Raw genomic sequence first — 16,599 nt, forward strand, 5'->3', positions numbered from 1 at the left:
CATATAGGGAGATGATTCCAAAGTCATGGTTGTTAACTTTGAGAAAGCTTTGTCTCCAAATGCACGACCTGCTGTGTGGAACAGCAAAGAGGCCTAGGCTGGCAGAGGCCCTTACATGACTGGGAGTGATGGAGAAATAAGGTCTGAGATATAGCATATGGTGGTGCCAGATCACATAGGGCCTTGTAGTTCCTGGGTAAGATTTCGAACTGGATACTAAAATGCAGGGGGAGCCGGTGTAATTCTGCCAGAAGTAAGAGTTTTGCGTGATGACAGGACTTCAGTCTACAGTCTGACCGTACCCTGGAAGGAACAATGTTAACCAAGAGAGAATCTACGACTTCTTTCCCCAATACCGTTTGTTTCATCATTCATCCATTCAGACTTGTTATATGACGCATTTCTTCAGTATAATTTATTCCTGGTCATTGACAGTGTTTTCTGTCACACGCATGGATACCACCTCACACACTACCAGTAAAAGTAGGAAAATTGTGTACAAGCATTATAGTACACAATGAAATAATACACACCTGCAGCACTGACCAGAGCTTAGAACAAGCACGGAACCATCCAGACCCACGGCGCAACTCACTTCAGCAGACACATTTTAGCTGGCACCACCTGCGCATACGTCCCACAAAACGTCCCTCAAAGGTCATTCGTGAGTGAGTGAGTGACCACAATTTGCCATGTAACACAAATTACAAAAAGTTTATTTTTCCAGATTATTACACTTAAGAAATTTTAGTTACGCTTAGAACAAAAGCTAGAAAATACAAGAAGGCCCCAGGATCAAGTTCCAGAAGCCTTTGTAAAAGGTCATGTTCACGTATAATGAAAAATCCTATCCATTTGACCGAGACCTTAAAAAATATTTTTAAAATTTCATTCCAGTTTGTTCTTTGCATTATATCAAATGTACGGCTACATACAAGCCAATTTTTCATTTTCTTATGATGCAAGTTAATGAGTGATGTGTTGGCGCCTTGATTTAATTGCACTTGAATAGTAAAGAAGTTAGGCTTATGTTCGAGTTGTTTTATCTGAACCCAGTTATCACACAGTTATCAGTTAATTTTGAAAAATCAAAGAAGAAGGGATTTAAGTGATATTAAAATCAAATTACACTTACAAAATAACTACACTTGTTCACAACCCGCAGCTAACTTCACATTTGAAGCAAAAGTGAAGCCACCCCCCACATTCGACTGTAGATATAAGGACGCGATTACCTGCTAATTCTAACCGCATTGCGTTTCCCTATTTAAACCGGTATTACATTAAGAATCTGAAGTAGAAAACTATAACAGCTTTTGCGGAGCTGCTGGGCATATTTTAATGAGACATGCGTAAGCATATTCCTCTTTCACGGAGACGACAGTTTGGAAGAGGCAGAAGGCAATTCAACAGGTGGCTAGCATCCCTTGTTTAGTTAGGTACCTGGTTCCATCATGGTATTGAATTGGCAAGGAAGTGATGAAGTGTCTTGTAAGTGAATCATTACAAGGTTTATGTAAAAATTATAAGGTAAAATCACAAATTATCTTCCTTCCCCCCGAGATGGACGTATTAGCTAGTTAAGCCAGCGTGTTATTCATCTGCGAGTCGAGACATACGAACATAAATAGGGTCCCAAACCTGAAACCACACCCACATAGCCGCGTCTGATTGGAGTGCGCAGACAATATGCCGTTACTTAACAATCAGATGGCGAGACTTCGCGGTGTAGTTGAATTTCAGGAGAAGAACTGTACGGAGCAGTTCAAACCATTTAACGGAAAAGCTCACCTGTGAGACATTTCTCCGAGAAAATAGAATTTTCGAATTAACTCAACGGCTGACAGAGAGACACAAAACGTAATATTTTCTGGTAAGAACGCTTATTGTTATTATTATTATTATTATTATTATTATTATTATTATTATTATTAATAATAATAATAATAATAATAATAATCATTATGAACCGTTGTGGGGAAAATGATCCTACCACAGCGTAGGATCATTGGCGCAGCGCCCGTCAGGGGGATATTTTGACATAGGCTATGGACCATAACCAATATAAGAGTGAAGTGAGATGGGGTATTGTCATTATATTGTCAGTCTTGTTTTAATTAGGAGGGGTGGGTTACGCGCAACCGTGTATTGACACTGTTACGCGTGTTCGCAAACTTTTCAGATTCCAAAAGAAACACTGGCCCCATCTCAAATTGATTCGTAGCCAACAGTACATTATAGATATTTCAACAACTTAAATAAACAACTTAAATAAGATGCAAAATTGTATAAACGACTGTTTTTAAGTAACACAAGTTGAATGGATTAATTGGGATTGTTGCCTATTATTAATAATAATAATAATAATAATGATGATGATGATGATGATGATGATGATGATGATGAAAAATGGGGAAAAAAAGAATGTAATTTTTGCTTCAAATAATCAGTGGGTGAAACTGAGGAAGAAAACGGTAGCCTAATATCGGCAATATCGCCAGTCAATTCTCATGTACAGTTGAGAAATAACTCTAGAAATCACATGTGGACAAGTTGTTGTTATAGCAATCTCAGTTAAGCAATTTTGCGATTTTACTTGATATTATGTTTCACATATTTCCCCCCAGTGTTTAAATAGCGATTAAATAGTGATTTAAAAGTCAGTTAAATTGTTTGCTACATGGTGACAGTAAAACATTATTATTCATGTCCCTCATGATTTTCAATTCCTTATTTTCAGTGCGTGCGGGTACCGGCCAGAAAGAGACGATGAAACCCTACTTGGTGTTCGCGATCCTTTCTTTCATAGTGATACTCCGATCGTGTCAATCAAGTTGTGAGGAGCAAGAGCCTCAGGAATCAATGCTAGAGGTGAGCAGGAGACCACAACGACTACTATCCAACCCCCTTAACAACCACCACTGATACCAAAGCTACTCAATTATTTCATTTGATTTTTTTAAATGAAAGCTCGTGATAAATCGTTCAAATGTCCTATTACTTCCAAATGGCGAATACACTCTTAAGCTGAACTTGGACGATACAAACCATCGATGGCAGCATACATTATATTCCTATTTTCTCGTCGTATTTATTTTCGGAGATAAAATTATTGGCGCTGACCCATCTCAAGACGAAACAGGAAAAGAATGTGCAACTTCAATGCTAGCCAAACTGCTGCAGTGTGAGTCGTTGGTATCATTTTCTGGATGTATGGATTCGCCACTGCTATGGATTTACAGCCGTAGCTGCCCATCTGGTTTGCAAGTAAAAATGCAGATTAGGTCAGAGGATGGAAAAATGTTTTTTTAAGGGCACGTGACGAATTTTACAAAATGTCTTTTTTACATTTAATGAAATACAACCGTCCATAAGTAGGTTACATAAGTATGTGTTTAATAAGCTTAGTTCTTGTGATTAATTTTTTCAATCAATCAAAAGTGAATATTGTTTGTTAATGTCATGAATGTTTAATCACTTGTGTCTTACATTTCGTAAATGTATAAAAATGAAAGAAAACTACATGGAAATGTACATGTAAAGCAGCAAAAAGGTAGGGACAAAAGTGAGAATTTCAGAAAAATATTCCCTTATACTCCTACATTTAAGTACATTGCAAATGTTTTGCATTTATAAAATATGATGTATAGGCTTTAGAATCGTTAGTAAATAACATTTCAAGTTTCAAGAGACATTATATTTCTTACATTTGAAAAATGAGCAAACCTTTTGCAATGCCACATGCTTAATTGCATCAAAGAATTCTACAATTAACAAATTACAATATATCATTACATAATTTCCTTAATTATGTAAAGGAAACAATAATCAGAAGTGATTGATTGAAGTAATCAATTTGAAGTGATCAATTTAAGTTATTTGACTGACTAGTGACCTCAGCATTTAAAAAGAGCAAATTATATATTAGATAATACAATAAATTTTATTTGCATAGCGCTTCTTACAGTCACTGTCCCAAAAGTCCTTAACCAAAGAACAAAACAAAACTGGAAATAAGAAACATTGGCCAAAATCAAGACCAAACCCCAAAAAATCCAGCAGCTGAAGTGGAAATATCCACAGGGGGAAAAAAAAAACTCAAGCAGTGAGAAAACACTCCCCAGCGGGAAGAAGCCAGACCTTCACTGGCCAACCTGGTGTGGTAATAATAATAATAATAATAATAATAATAATAATAATAATAATAAATATAGCCGCAAGCTGCAATTCCGGGGTTCAAGCCAACACAGACCGTTAGAAGGTAAAAGCTACGAAGTGCAATAAGAACTAGTCAGAAACAGAGTAATTGTAATAGTCAACGCCATTTATACATACAAGGAATTTGACTTGACACAATATGTTCATTCTCAATGAATGAATGACATATCCTGCGAGTTTTGTAATGACTGGACAAACAATTTTTGATTTATAGTCTGATTTGTGTTATGCCCCGCCCATACGGCCTTTAGTGGTTCTTGAGGCAAATTTATAGAGTGAGGATAGATAGATGTCTGTACCAATATCGTGTAAATATGTGTAAAGACAGCAAAAAGCAAAAGTCAACGTACATTTTGTAAAGTGCATAAATCATTAATCAAATGACTCATGGTAATCACGCAACAAATGTATTTATTTTTGGTGACATTTTCATGAACATTGCAGCAGATGTCCTCATGATTGACATGAGGGGGGGAAATGCCTTGCATGATGAATGTATCAAGCCTGAAATAACTCATGTAGAATGTCACGGACACAGTGAGATGTTAGAGACGCAAAAAAGTAAAAATTCATTTTTGTTTCCAATATTTTACCTACACTACTTTACATACACAGCTCACAAACAAAAAAAGTCTATTCATTTCATATTCCATTGACTTTTGACACTCAATCAAATAACTATACTTCATTCTCCTCAGTCACTTGTGTACCAGGCAACAATTTGTGGGGTGACATGTCTCCCTGTCTCCCCTCAAACCTATATGTATGGTACCACACCAAATAAAGAGTGCTTTGGAGATTAGATGGGTCATTTCCTCATCTTTTCAACACTGTGGTAAAAACATTTTGTACTATTTTACCAGCAAGGACATAAGAAACAGAATTTTCCCCACATGCCGGGTGTTTTACCTCCAAGAATTCTGTAATGGGTTTGTACAATCATGCATTCATTGCACATTCAGTCCCTGCATTTTGGGAGACATAAATCATTCCGTGCTCCTGTTTTGTAGAAACTGTTCACTGTTGGAAACATTCAGTCAATGCATAACACATTTCAGTGATTAAACATTTGTAAAATAAATAACAATTTCCATAAATATGAAAGATTACATGTAGTACATTTTAAATGTTCTAAATATTGAAAACCAAATTAGATATTCCACATAAAAAATTTTTTTTTCTTAAACAGATTATTGATGGGGCAAGCATACTGCATGTAATATTCTAATTGAATTTAAAATTTTGGAAAATGAGCATTTTAAAATATATTCCATTTTTGCATTCATTTTCTAGTGAGAACAGAAACCTTGAATTACCATGGGGTTTCTCTTTTCACAAGAAAATGTTACCAAAACCTTTTTGGTAATTACATGACACATTCTAACCAGCAAAATGCAGTCTACTATGGAGAATAGTTCAGGAAACACTAATAAGGGGTGATTACCCCCCTTCCCTCTGAGGAGGAAGCTCCACTCTCCTTTGAGACAGACACAAAGAAAATTATTGAACAAGTAGTCCAATAATGCAATTGAGTAACTGAGTAAACTGCTGCCTGCAGCTAAATTAAATTTTACTGTTCTTTGGGCTGAATGGACCCTCCAAACTGGTAAGAGGGTCAAACATTCCTGTGGCATTCCAAAAGAAACAGTTTGTTCTCCTTTACTTTACTCAGTGAAAACAGAATCAATAAAGACCAGAAAGGATGATGTACTTCATCGGAAAGCCCTCAAAACAACCTAGGATATTTCTGCATTGTATTTCCAGGAAAGGTTGAACATTGACAACTTCCCGCGTGACTACCTGAAGAGGTATAATGACATAGATTATGACACCTTTGTAGGGCTGATGGGCAGAAGAAGTGCTGGTAAGTGTTCCTGACTAAGTATTTATTGATGTGTAAGGGTATTGTGTAGCTGTTATACAACTCTCAGTATGGTGATGATGGTGGTGTAGGATACATGTCTCAGAGTACACCTGTATGACACAAGCTGAATAGCCATCAGTAAAGATTCTGGAAGGATCTTTCCGAAGCTGGTTGCCTCCATGGTTATATAAGAGGAAATACAGAGCTTATCATAGAAAGAACCTAAGCTGACAAATTTGAGAACCACTACTCTAGAAAATCTCATATATACACGTCACTGCACTGTAGTTGAATAAAGGACGAATGTTCAAGAGGATTGGAGAGGTGTATGAAGAGAGACACGTTTCGCAGAGGCTCTGTGAAGCAGTGGCATCTGAAGTTCACTTCCCCAGCAGGTATGAGAGTCCTGCCTGCTTGAGGGTGGTCAGGGAGCAGCCGGTGGACAGGGCAGGGTTGACCTAGGTGGTGTTCTGGAGTGATGGCCTGGAGCACAGGTGTGGGCATAGGAACCTAGGGGCGAGTGTTCAGCTGACAGGATATTAGGAGCTGAGAGACGTTGCACTCTGAGAGCATAGAGAACTGTGCCAGCGTGGGATCAAAGGAGTGGAGGAGAAAGATGAACCTGCTGGACAGGTGGCCACTCCTCAGAAAAGGTGCTGAGGAGGTAGTAAAGTTTGTTAGGGACTCGCTAAGTGAACTTGGGGGATGTTACAGGACAATAACTCGGACTTTAGTCAGTTCTGTGATGGCTAATGGCACAGAATTCAAATGCTGCACAAGACAAGAAATGAAGCAGGGAATTTCTACTGTGGTGAGAAAAGCAAATCAGTGCCGTCATTCTGACCACAGCGTCTTGGGAGAGCGGGATAATGACTAGGAATAAAGAATGTGCGTATGCATTAGTGTTATGGGATTTTCAAGGATGATCCTGGTCTCTGACTGAAATACAAGAAAGGCTCAGAAGTCCATAGAAGTAGAGGAAAGACTAATGAAGGGTAAGGCTAGGGGTGGGAGATGATCAGCAGAATGAGTTTGCTCAGGGAATTTTGGTTTTGTTGGATCACACAAAAGCTTTACCAAATGAAGGAAAAGAATGTAGCTTTTATATGGTTCTGGTAATTAAGAAACTGCTTAATTACTGCTCAATTATGAGTGACTGCTTAGGCCTCATGTATTTATATTTCCTTTATTTAACAACGGAAGCCTCCAGTGACATCATGTCAGTAATGAAAATGGAAATCAGTACAGAAGAAACTACAATGTAATAGGACTTAGTGCATGAAAAGAAGCAATGACTTTCCATGACTTCCAGATGCACATCTCATTAGGTAGCAGGTGGCCAAAGCAGCCAAGGAAACTAAGATGCTAGACAATCCTGTTAATTGGGAAACAGCGGACAGGGGGCCTGAGACATTGTTTACAGCTTTGCCTTCCACAGGCTTTGAGTGACTTTGTTTAAAATATAAACTGTCCTGTTATTGGTATAGCTAGCTGGCCTCAAGCTAGAAGGTCAACAGAGATCATGTCAGGAATGTTTTACAACCATGCTGGAAAACATGGATGCAGGACACGGTATTGCACACCCGCCCATGGAGTATGACCAATAAGGTTTGGTGACAATTCATCAATGCTAAAGACATTAATGGCCCACTCAGTAATTTTGGTTGCTAATAAAATTCTAATAGCTGAAAATGAGAAAAAATGCAGAGATATGGTACTATAGCATCAGAATATTATCCTAATAAAGATAAAGATCCGCATGATAAGCACTTCAAAAGAAAAAATAAGTATTCAAAATAAGTGTCGGGTAAGTGTCGGTTATTCCTGGTTCATCTTCCGTCTTCTACATTTAATTCTTATTTTTTGTTTTTATCATCTGATTATTTTGGAGTCCTTGCACAACTCATCCCATGGAAACAAACTCGTCACTCACATGTCCTTTTCACTTGATGCTCAGTTAGGTAAGATACTGAAAGGAATAATTAGGTAACATTTTGCCAAATAAGCCATGCCTTGGAAATGGCTGTGTTGTATTGTGGCTGGTTACAGAAAAAAAAATTTTTTTAACTACAAGTACCATGATCCACCAAGGTACTTAATTGGCATGCATGGAATTTTTGTCAATTAGCAACCAAAATTTCTGAGTGAGCCAAGAAGAAATATTGATTAGAGGAGAAAAGAAAAAAGGCTTGAAAGGCTAAAAAAAATTGCATTCAGGCTTGAAATTCACTTCCCTATTTAAAATAGGAAATTGTTGTGTCAGACTCCATCACAGTTATGGACACTGATAAACTGAGGCCATTAAATTCAATTTCTTTTTTCAGGGATGAATAATCTACCACCACTTAAAAGTAAGACAATCCTCCATTTTGTTCTGATTTTTATTGTGCATTTTCTTAACTAGGTTTACACTGCAGTAATTATATGACTAATTGAATGTGGAAGCCCAGTTTTGTGTGATTTCTATATTGCAAATGGCCACTGATGAAAAAGGCAAAAGTTTATTAAAGCACTAAATAATTTCTGTTATGCGCAATGAGGCAAATTGAAATATTTACAATGCTCACGACTTACTCCACAACATGGCTTCATAAAATACAAATCAACTCACTTCCAGGTGAACATTATTAGGTTGTCACTGTAGTAACACGTAGGGATTGCCAATATTTGATTTAGTAAGCAAACTGTATACACAAGCAAAAGAAAAACTGAAAATGTAGTTACTTATGAGAATGTGTTTGTCTGTGTGTGTGTGTGTGTGTGTGTACACACAGCGCCCTCCATACCGTTTGGGACAAAGACATATTTTAATTGATTTGTAATTAAATAATTCAAATGTGGTTGAAGTGCAGATTTTCATTTCATTAATTTTCTTTTCAAATTACCGCACTTGAAATGTCATTTCAGGGTGCCACAATGTTTGGGACAAATGGCTTCAGAGGTGTTTCTGATTAGTCAGGTATGTTTAATTCCTTTCTTAATGCAGGTATAAGAGCTTTCAGTATCCAGTCTTGTTTCTAGGCGTGTGATTGCCTTTGGAGTCTGGCATCTGTCAACATCTGTCCAGAGTTGCACCAAAGAAAGTCAAGAAAGCCATTACAAGGCCAAGAAATAATAAAAAAAGAGACACAGCCCAAACCTGAGACTTACTAAAATCAACTGTTTGGAACATCATTAAGAAGAAAGAGAACACTGGTGAGCCTGGCAGGCCAAGGAAGACTTCTACAGCTGATGACTGAAGAATTGTCACCATAAAGAAGTAACCCCACCAAACACCTGTCCAGTGACGATTGTGGAGGCCAATAAAGGAGACCAATAAAGAACTGCCCAAGATCCAAAGCACCCCCCTCTTCTGTGAAACATGGTGGTGGGGGGTATTAGGACCAGAGTTGTGCCAAAGTAAGTCAAGGAAACCATTAAGAGGCTGAGAAATAAGACAGTTTCTTTCTTATTTCTCAGTCTCATAATGGCTTCCTTGACTTTCCTTGGCACCACTCTGGTCCACATGTTTACAGACGCCTATAACAGACACCAAAGGCAATCAAACAGCTAGAATCAAAACTAGAGACTGAAAGCTCTCTTATATCTGCACTAAGGCATCAACTGAACACACCTGACAGAAAGAAACACGTGATGCCATTTGTCCCAAACAATATTATGATACCCTGAAATGGGAGACTACTTATAAAATGTGCTGCAATTTCTACATGGCAAAACCAAAATGGGAGAGTGACTAGACAGAAACCACTCCTGAGAAAGGCCACCATAAAGTCACGCCTGAATTTTTGCCAGAAGCCATGTGACCGACCTTCTGGATATCTGTGGTCTGAGGAGGCTAAAGCTGAGCTCTTTTGCCTGAAATAACAAAAGTGCTGTTTAGCCCAAACCAAACATAGGCCATCACCCAGGTAACAACATCCCAACTGTTAGGCATGGTGGTGGCAGTATCATGCTATGGAATGACTTTTTAGCCAGCAGGACTGAGGAGACTGTTGCTTACAAGGGCAAGAGGGACAGAGCCAAATACAGGCTAACGCTTTAAAAGAACCCGCTTCAGTCTGTAAGAGAGGGTGAAGAATAATGTTCCAACAGGACACTCACCCAAAACACATAGAGAAAACTACAAATGAATGGCTTAAAAACAAGGACATTAGTATTCTGGAATAGCTCAGCCACATGGCTTGCATCCCATTGAAAATCTATGGACTTGCTGTCCACCAACACTCTCTGTCTATTTTGGCAACTGGAGCAAATTTACATACAGGAATAGGCAAATAGAAATCTAAGAGTACAAAGTTCATATCGGCATGAGAAGACTCATGCATAATTGCTACATAAGGGGTGAACAGTTTTGTAAATGAGAAATCTTTGTTTTTAAAATATGTTGAATAAAAAATGTTTGCATCATTAGTTGTTGAATTTACTCTTAAATAATATATAAAAAATATTTACATGCATTACAATTCGTTCTCTACCCCAACCACATTCCCACTGAATACACCTCCAAGCGCTGCAAGCAAACTGTCAAGCGAAGAGGCGAGGTGGTCAGATATTTTAAACAGCAACATGAATGATTCGATATAGACTGTAGCAGTAATTAGGCAGTGTTACAACGATCTTTACTCTGAGTGCACCCCTTAGCGCGTGGGAACAAAGTACGGTAGTTCATCCGTAGTGTCGGTACAGCTATTTGGGTTTCTTCTAGTTTGGTATTTAGCTATTCTAGGTTTCACGAAGCAGGATTCCTGAGTTAGCTGGATAACTGCACTGAGTATAACTCGGACTCCTCCCAAATCTGGAACGTGGACTGAAAAAGAGCTGTTCTGGGTTTTACTAACTGAGTAATCCTGCTTCGTGAAATACCCCCCTGGACATATATTTAGAATTGGGATATAAACACGGAATCGCGTGTGGAATAAGTAACATTGGCAGGCCATAGTTCTATCATAGCTATCTGATATACCTGTAAAGTGGATGACTTTTTCATGAAGTTATTCGTGGCCTTTCAAAGTTGTTTGCAACTTAGCTTTGTTGGTGAAGTTGGCTACACGTAACGTTAGCCAGATACCATGCATGACGTATTCAATTAATTTCCCCTGATTGAAATATGGTGAATTACTGACCTAGCTAAGTTGCACCAATATACAGTAACAGCAATACCCATTAGAGGGGGAAGACATCTTGATGGAAGAACAGAATTTGATACAAAAGCTAACCAACCTCGGGCATCAAGCTGCATAAAGTAGGCTAACTAGCTAAAAGTAACGTTACTTACAGGACTAGCAGAAAATACGCCAAGTCCCCGTCGCTTTTCATTCCGTTGGCGATCATCTGCTGACGCCACTGAAGAAAAGTAATTCCAGGGTTGACTCCTACCTGTCGACTTGTCTTTTTGCTTCATTGTATCGAGGCTTCTCAGCATCTGTTGCTGCAACTGGCTAGCAACACTTAGTTGGAATCTGATACAAAATCATGGACTCTGTAGCCACGACCACCCTGCCCACACTAATAGCGCCACATCCTGAAATGTCCTGAACACATTTTAGAACAACAAATACAGGTAAAAGGTGCACATATTCGGCTAAAGTGTGTAAAGAATGAGATTGCCAGTGCATCATAGATATGCCTTAGCATAGTTATTTTATAATATTTTCAAATATAAAATCCTGCATAGTATGCTTTTAAGGTGTAACTGGACAAAATGTGAAAAAGTTTAAAGGGAGTGAATACTTTTTGAAGGCTATGTATGTATGTACAGTGCCCTTCAGAATTATTGGCACTCTCAATTAATATGAACAAAAATGCCGCATAAAATTAACATTGTCAAATGACCTTAGAACCAGTTTCCAATAACCGCTTCAATAAGGTTTTGACAACTCCTGGTGCTTACCGAACGTTTGTGCTTTGATGAGAGTAGATGCTTTCTTCTGCCAAGCTTTCCTAACAGCAAGTTGGCAATGGGGGAGGTCTAATTGCTGTTTTGGAGGCTTGGTGACTTCTGCATTTCTTCAGGTGTGATCCTTGGAGATTTTTTAATTTTTTATTTTTGCCACTCAAACCAGATTACACTTGCATCCTCTTCCAGGGAGGTCCATCACAGCTCTAGTTATTTTAAGCTGCTTAATTATTGCCGTAGTAATGAAGATTGGTATTTTCAGGCATTTAGGTATTTTGTAAAGAGCAATTTCCTGATTTGTAAAGGTCAACAAACTTTTGTATCTCAGACATTCCTCATGTTCGTGGATGATGAAGGGAGTTTTCATGTGTCACATCATATTTATTCCCCACTGAAAGTCATAGATGACCACTTAAGACATCCTAAAGAATCAGAAGATTTAAACTTTTGTTTATTATCTAGGAATACCAATAATTCTGAGAACACACATTTCTGAGAAATATATTTCTTTATGATGTTTTTAAAAAAAATAATGTTACCTCAAATAAAGATTAGTTCATTTAATCATTCTGAGTGCAAGATCAAGCTGATAAACTACATTCATACGTAGCCTATTTGCTCATCTTTACCAAGGGTGCCAACAATTCCAGGAGGCACTGTATGTATGTATGTACACGCATGCACACACACATATATATAGTACACACAGTATGACTGCATGGTGCATGCAATACCTTCGACTTTAGATTTACTATCAGTAGGTGTAGATATTAAATATTAATGAAATATTATACAGAACAATGAGAAATCTCTTTTTCAGGAGACATGGACGATATCTTCGTGGGACTGATGGGCCGGAGGAGTTCAGAATCCAGTGAGTGTGAGCAGGGAACAGAACACCCTTAATGTCAGTGTGCTTTTTGATTCATGTATTTATTTTTTACTTTTCCCCATTTGTTCACGTGACATGGCAATATTATCATGCTGTGTTACCACCACTTACATTTGGCCTAGCATTCAGGACAGCCAACATCAATGTGTCAGGCACCACGATCGTGGTTTGCTGCTTTAACTGAGCTTGACCCAAAAAAAAAGACGGCCTCCAGTGTCATTCGTCCTCTTTTCAAAACCACCAATGGGCTATGAGGACCATGCCCTGGATGCTTCTTTATCTCCTTTTATCACACTGATAAAATTTAGTACTAGACAAAGGGAACCCGAGTAAACACAACTGATTTATTATTTCATTTATTTAATGAAAAACACCCATATCACCCATTCTACCTCATTCATTGATTGATGAATGCCACTGATTAGCAAGAGTCTGCATACATTCCTGATTAGAGGGGAAGAATGAAAACTGGCAGCACAACTGGCCTGATGGGCCAGATTTGAGCATCCCTGGTCAAACGTGCTCTAGTGGTGAGCTCATCGAACCACTTAGGGGCCCTGTGACACGCATGCGTTTCAAAGTCAAAACACAAAACCTCTTGCCATTTTCAGACCTGGTTCTTAGTTGGTCAATATGCAAGCTCTCACACTGACATCAGTGCTGGCTCTGGTCAAGTGGTTCACAGAAAGAACCTTGTTTATTTCAGAAGGACTGGACAAGGTCTCTTTGTGGCCATTCAGGAAAGATGCAGCCTAAGACTAAGTTTAGCAGTGGCGTCTCTTGGAGATCCAATGTTGGACAGAGGCACCCAGCCCTGGTCCTGTAGAACCACAATCTACATTACAGGAATTTCAGACAATCTACTAGCTTATGGTGTTACTCAGGACTAAGCAGAATACCTACATACCCACTGGCTATCTATGGGTGACAGTGAATGCCACTGGGCTAAATCAATGTGGGTTACAGCATCCTCTAGGCACTTATGCTAATCTTTGAAAATGTGTCGATTGAGGCATACCAGGAACAGGGGCAGTGATCCCTGATTTGTAGGCATTATACATTTTCCGGAGTGGCTTACAGTTTAGTCATAGAAATTGACATAATATGCATATCATGAAAACAGGGCATGGGCACAGAATTGGGAGTAACACATTAGTGTAGTAAAGCATTAAGCAATCATATACCTGCAAGTGTATAACATTGCTGCAAAATAGTTGCACAGTGTAGCACGCTATGAAAGATAGCAGCAATGCTAAGAGCTATAATTTACACAATACTGCCTTGTTTTTAAACAGTTGTCTACATTGTGTGACTGATAAAATAAGAGTTTATCACCTGGCATAAACAAAACGGAACCTTTTTTTTAAGCTAGTTCTGGGAGGGAGTACAGAAAGTTTGCAGAGGAGGCTGACTGCTGCTAAAGCATCTGTTGAACAGTGTTGTGCTGAATGTTGGGTTACAGGTCACCTGCAATCCTGGAGAAAGGAGGGGTATCCACAGGGAAGAGGAGCCATTTTATTCAACAAGGGTAAACTGAGGTGAGTTGTGCTTTAACCCAGGGGGAGTGGGGCTGGGCAGGGCCAGTGGGGCAAAGGGAGAGAGGTAGGGGATGAGTCTTCCATGTTCTGCAATTTAATCCATAAGGAAGATTCTGCATGCAGATCTCTCCATCAGGTGTACACAAACGTTTTCAGCGATGATCAAGATATTAATCCCTGCTTGTTGTGATTCAACCCAAAGTAGTAAACTGTTCATGAGAACAGTAGAACTTAGCTAGTAGTGAGTCCTTTTTCATCTAGCAAGCTTATTCACTGGTACTTACCTTGCATGTTAGCCGTCATTTCAGACAAAAACAGAGGTAACAGAAAAAAGTTCTGAATGTGTTGGTCGAGAATGTTTGTGTAGATGACTGCAACTGTAAAGCAGATATCCATCCTGACTGCAATCCGTTTTTCAGCTGGAGAAAACCAGAGCAAGCACTCCTTGTCAAGCCGAAGATATACGCATTTAGATAGCAATTCGTAGCTACAAATGTTACTGCATAATACATTTCTAGTTTCTGCTTCAATCATTTTCAGAGTTCAGAATGACCTTTCATATAAAAATGAACACTGTTCAGTATGATAGTAGCCAATGTGTCTGACTGGTCTGTCTCATTGTGTTGCAGGTTTCGCCGCGGTGTTTAAGACCAGCTTTTCGCCCTTTACTGGAATGTATTCCCTCTTAATTTCCGTTTGAGTATTTCAGACCCTAGACAGTTTATGGAAAGCTTAAACCTTTATTCAGTCAAGTTTCCTAGGGTGCTCATTATCTAATGGAAACCGTGAAACTTGGGAGTTAAAGAGTTAAGAGGGAGTTCACTGTTAAGGAGTAAATGAACAGCTGCTAGCTGCTATTTTCTCTGCTTTGTCTGTGTAAATCAGTGTTTTCCTTATTCACAACAAACTGTGTGATGTAAACTCAATTTACAGGTCTTTCAGCAGATGAAGCACATCTTATGTTGTCTTAAGTGCCAGATCTATTCAGTGTATGTATCTAACGATTGCTTCTGAAGAAATGTGTAATTTCTTTAAAAGTATATTTTTGGGAAATAAAAACAAATTACTGGACTTGGCATTTTTAATTACTCTCAGGAAAGGGTTCCTTTTAGCCAGCTTTAGTTTTCTGGGGGCCCACAGAAGGGTTTATTTCAATTGTGGAAAAAGTCATTTGGTGACCTGTAACTCAAGAACTAGACTGCATCGCTACCAAGCACATTTTCATGGAAAGTTCTCAAGGTTACACCACTTTCTACATGGATTCCTTTAGAAGCAGTCGTTGAAACATGTTAACCACATGAGAAAATATATAAATCAATTTCACTTAAATTCTTGCCAAACTTAATAAATGATCTGAGTGCGGGTATCTATATATGGCTTTGTAATGATTTTTTAGAAAGTGAATGCACCCTTTTTCTGAAACAGCAGGAGTTGAACACTCGCAGTTTCTCTTTAAATATAACATAAAATGGAACATTTTCATCAGCTTACTACCTCATGAGATGATAAACAATCTTATTAGTCTAAAAAATACAGACATGCAAGACCAACAACAGAACAATAAGCGGCTCCATATAGAATCTCATGCTGACCAGCTACATAACTTCCATTCAAAAACAAACAGCCTGTCGGGTCCAGATATGAACAGACACATGACACCAGGGGCCCCCAACCCTAGCCTGGCCGAACCGCAGGGGCCCCTGCCCTACACCATATACAGACACTCCACAAGCTGCGCTCTTGTTTTCCCCCCACTTGTTTTTGCTGCTTTAGCCAATAACGTGCAGTAGAAACTGTATGTTCCGTATTTTTTTTGACCTGTGGATGACGCTGGACTTTCTGGAAACGATTCAAGCGTGACATCTGGAGAATATAAGGCGAGCAAAGCTGTTGATCAGACATCGCACCTGTGACCTGGTGCTCTTTTTCTCAACCACTTCAGAAAAAAAGAAAAAAAAAAACCTGTGGTCAAGAGCTCTGCAGAGCAACGTGTAATTGGTTACAAGTGTGTTGCAGGAAGCGTGGGGGAGGGGCATTTCGATAAGTCATTCATCGATAGCGCCTCTTGTGGTTGATGAGGCATCGAAAATCTGACCGCCGGGGGGGGGGGGGGGGGGGGGGTGGGGGGGGGGGGGGGGGGGGGGGGGTGTAGAAGGGAGATAAATAGACTGGCCATCTAATATGTCTTCAT

The 16,599-nt window shown here is 39.0% G+C and overlaps 1 protein-coding gene across 1 annotated transcript; it reads left to right on the top strand.

Moving 5' to 3' along the window:
• Positions 1 to 1,694: 1,694 nt before the first annotated feature.
• On the top strand, positions 1,695 to 15,778 carry tac3b (tachykinin precursor 3b). The gene is made up of 7 exons (XM_035387322.1): positions 1,695 to 1,873; positions 2,741 to 2,871; positions 5,983 to 6,082; positions 8,407 to 8,433; positions 12,799 to 12,852; positions 14,333 to 14,408; positions 15,038 to 15,778. Exons 2-7 carry the CDS (start codon positions 2,770 to 2,772, stop codon positions 15,054 to 15,056), a joined length of 378 nt encoding a protein of 125 aa, XP_035243213.1. The 5' UTR covers positions 1,695 to 1,873; positions 2,741 to 2,769; the 3' UTR covers positions 15,057 to 15,778.
• Positions 15,779 to 16,599: the final 821 nt, after the last annotated feature.

The sequence above is a fragment of the Anguilla anguilla genome, chromosome 13 (genome assembly GCF_013347855.1).
Source record: "Anguilla anguilla isolate fAngAng1 chromosome 13, fAngAng1.pri, whole genome shotgun sequence".
Lineage (NCBI taxonomy): Eukaryota > Metazoa > Chordata > Actinopteri > Anguilliformes > Anguillidae > Anguilla > Anguilla anguilla.

Coding starts and splice junctions, on each gene's coding strand:
- tac3b (XM_035387322.1), top strand. CDS start 2,770: ATGAAACCCTACTTGGTGTTCGCGATCCTTTCTTTCATAGTGATACTC. Junction 2,872..5,982: donor CTCAGGAATCAATGCTAGAG/GTGAGCAGGAGA, acceptor TTGTATTTCCAG/GAAAGGTTGAACATTGACAA. Junction 8,434..12,798: donor TAATCTACCACCACTTAAAA/GTAAGACAATCC, acceptor TCTCTTTTTCAG/GAGACATGGACGATATCTTC.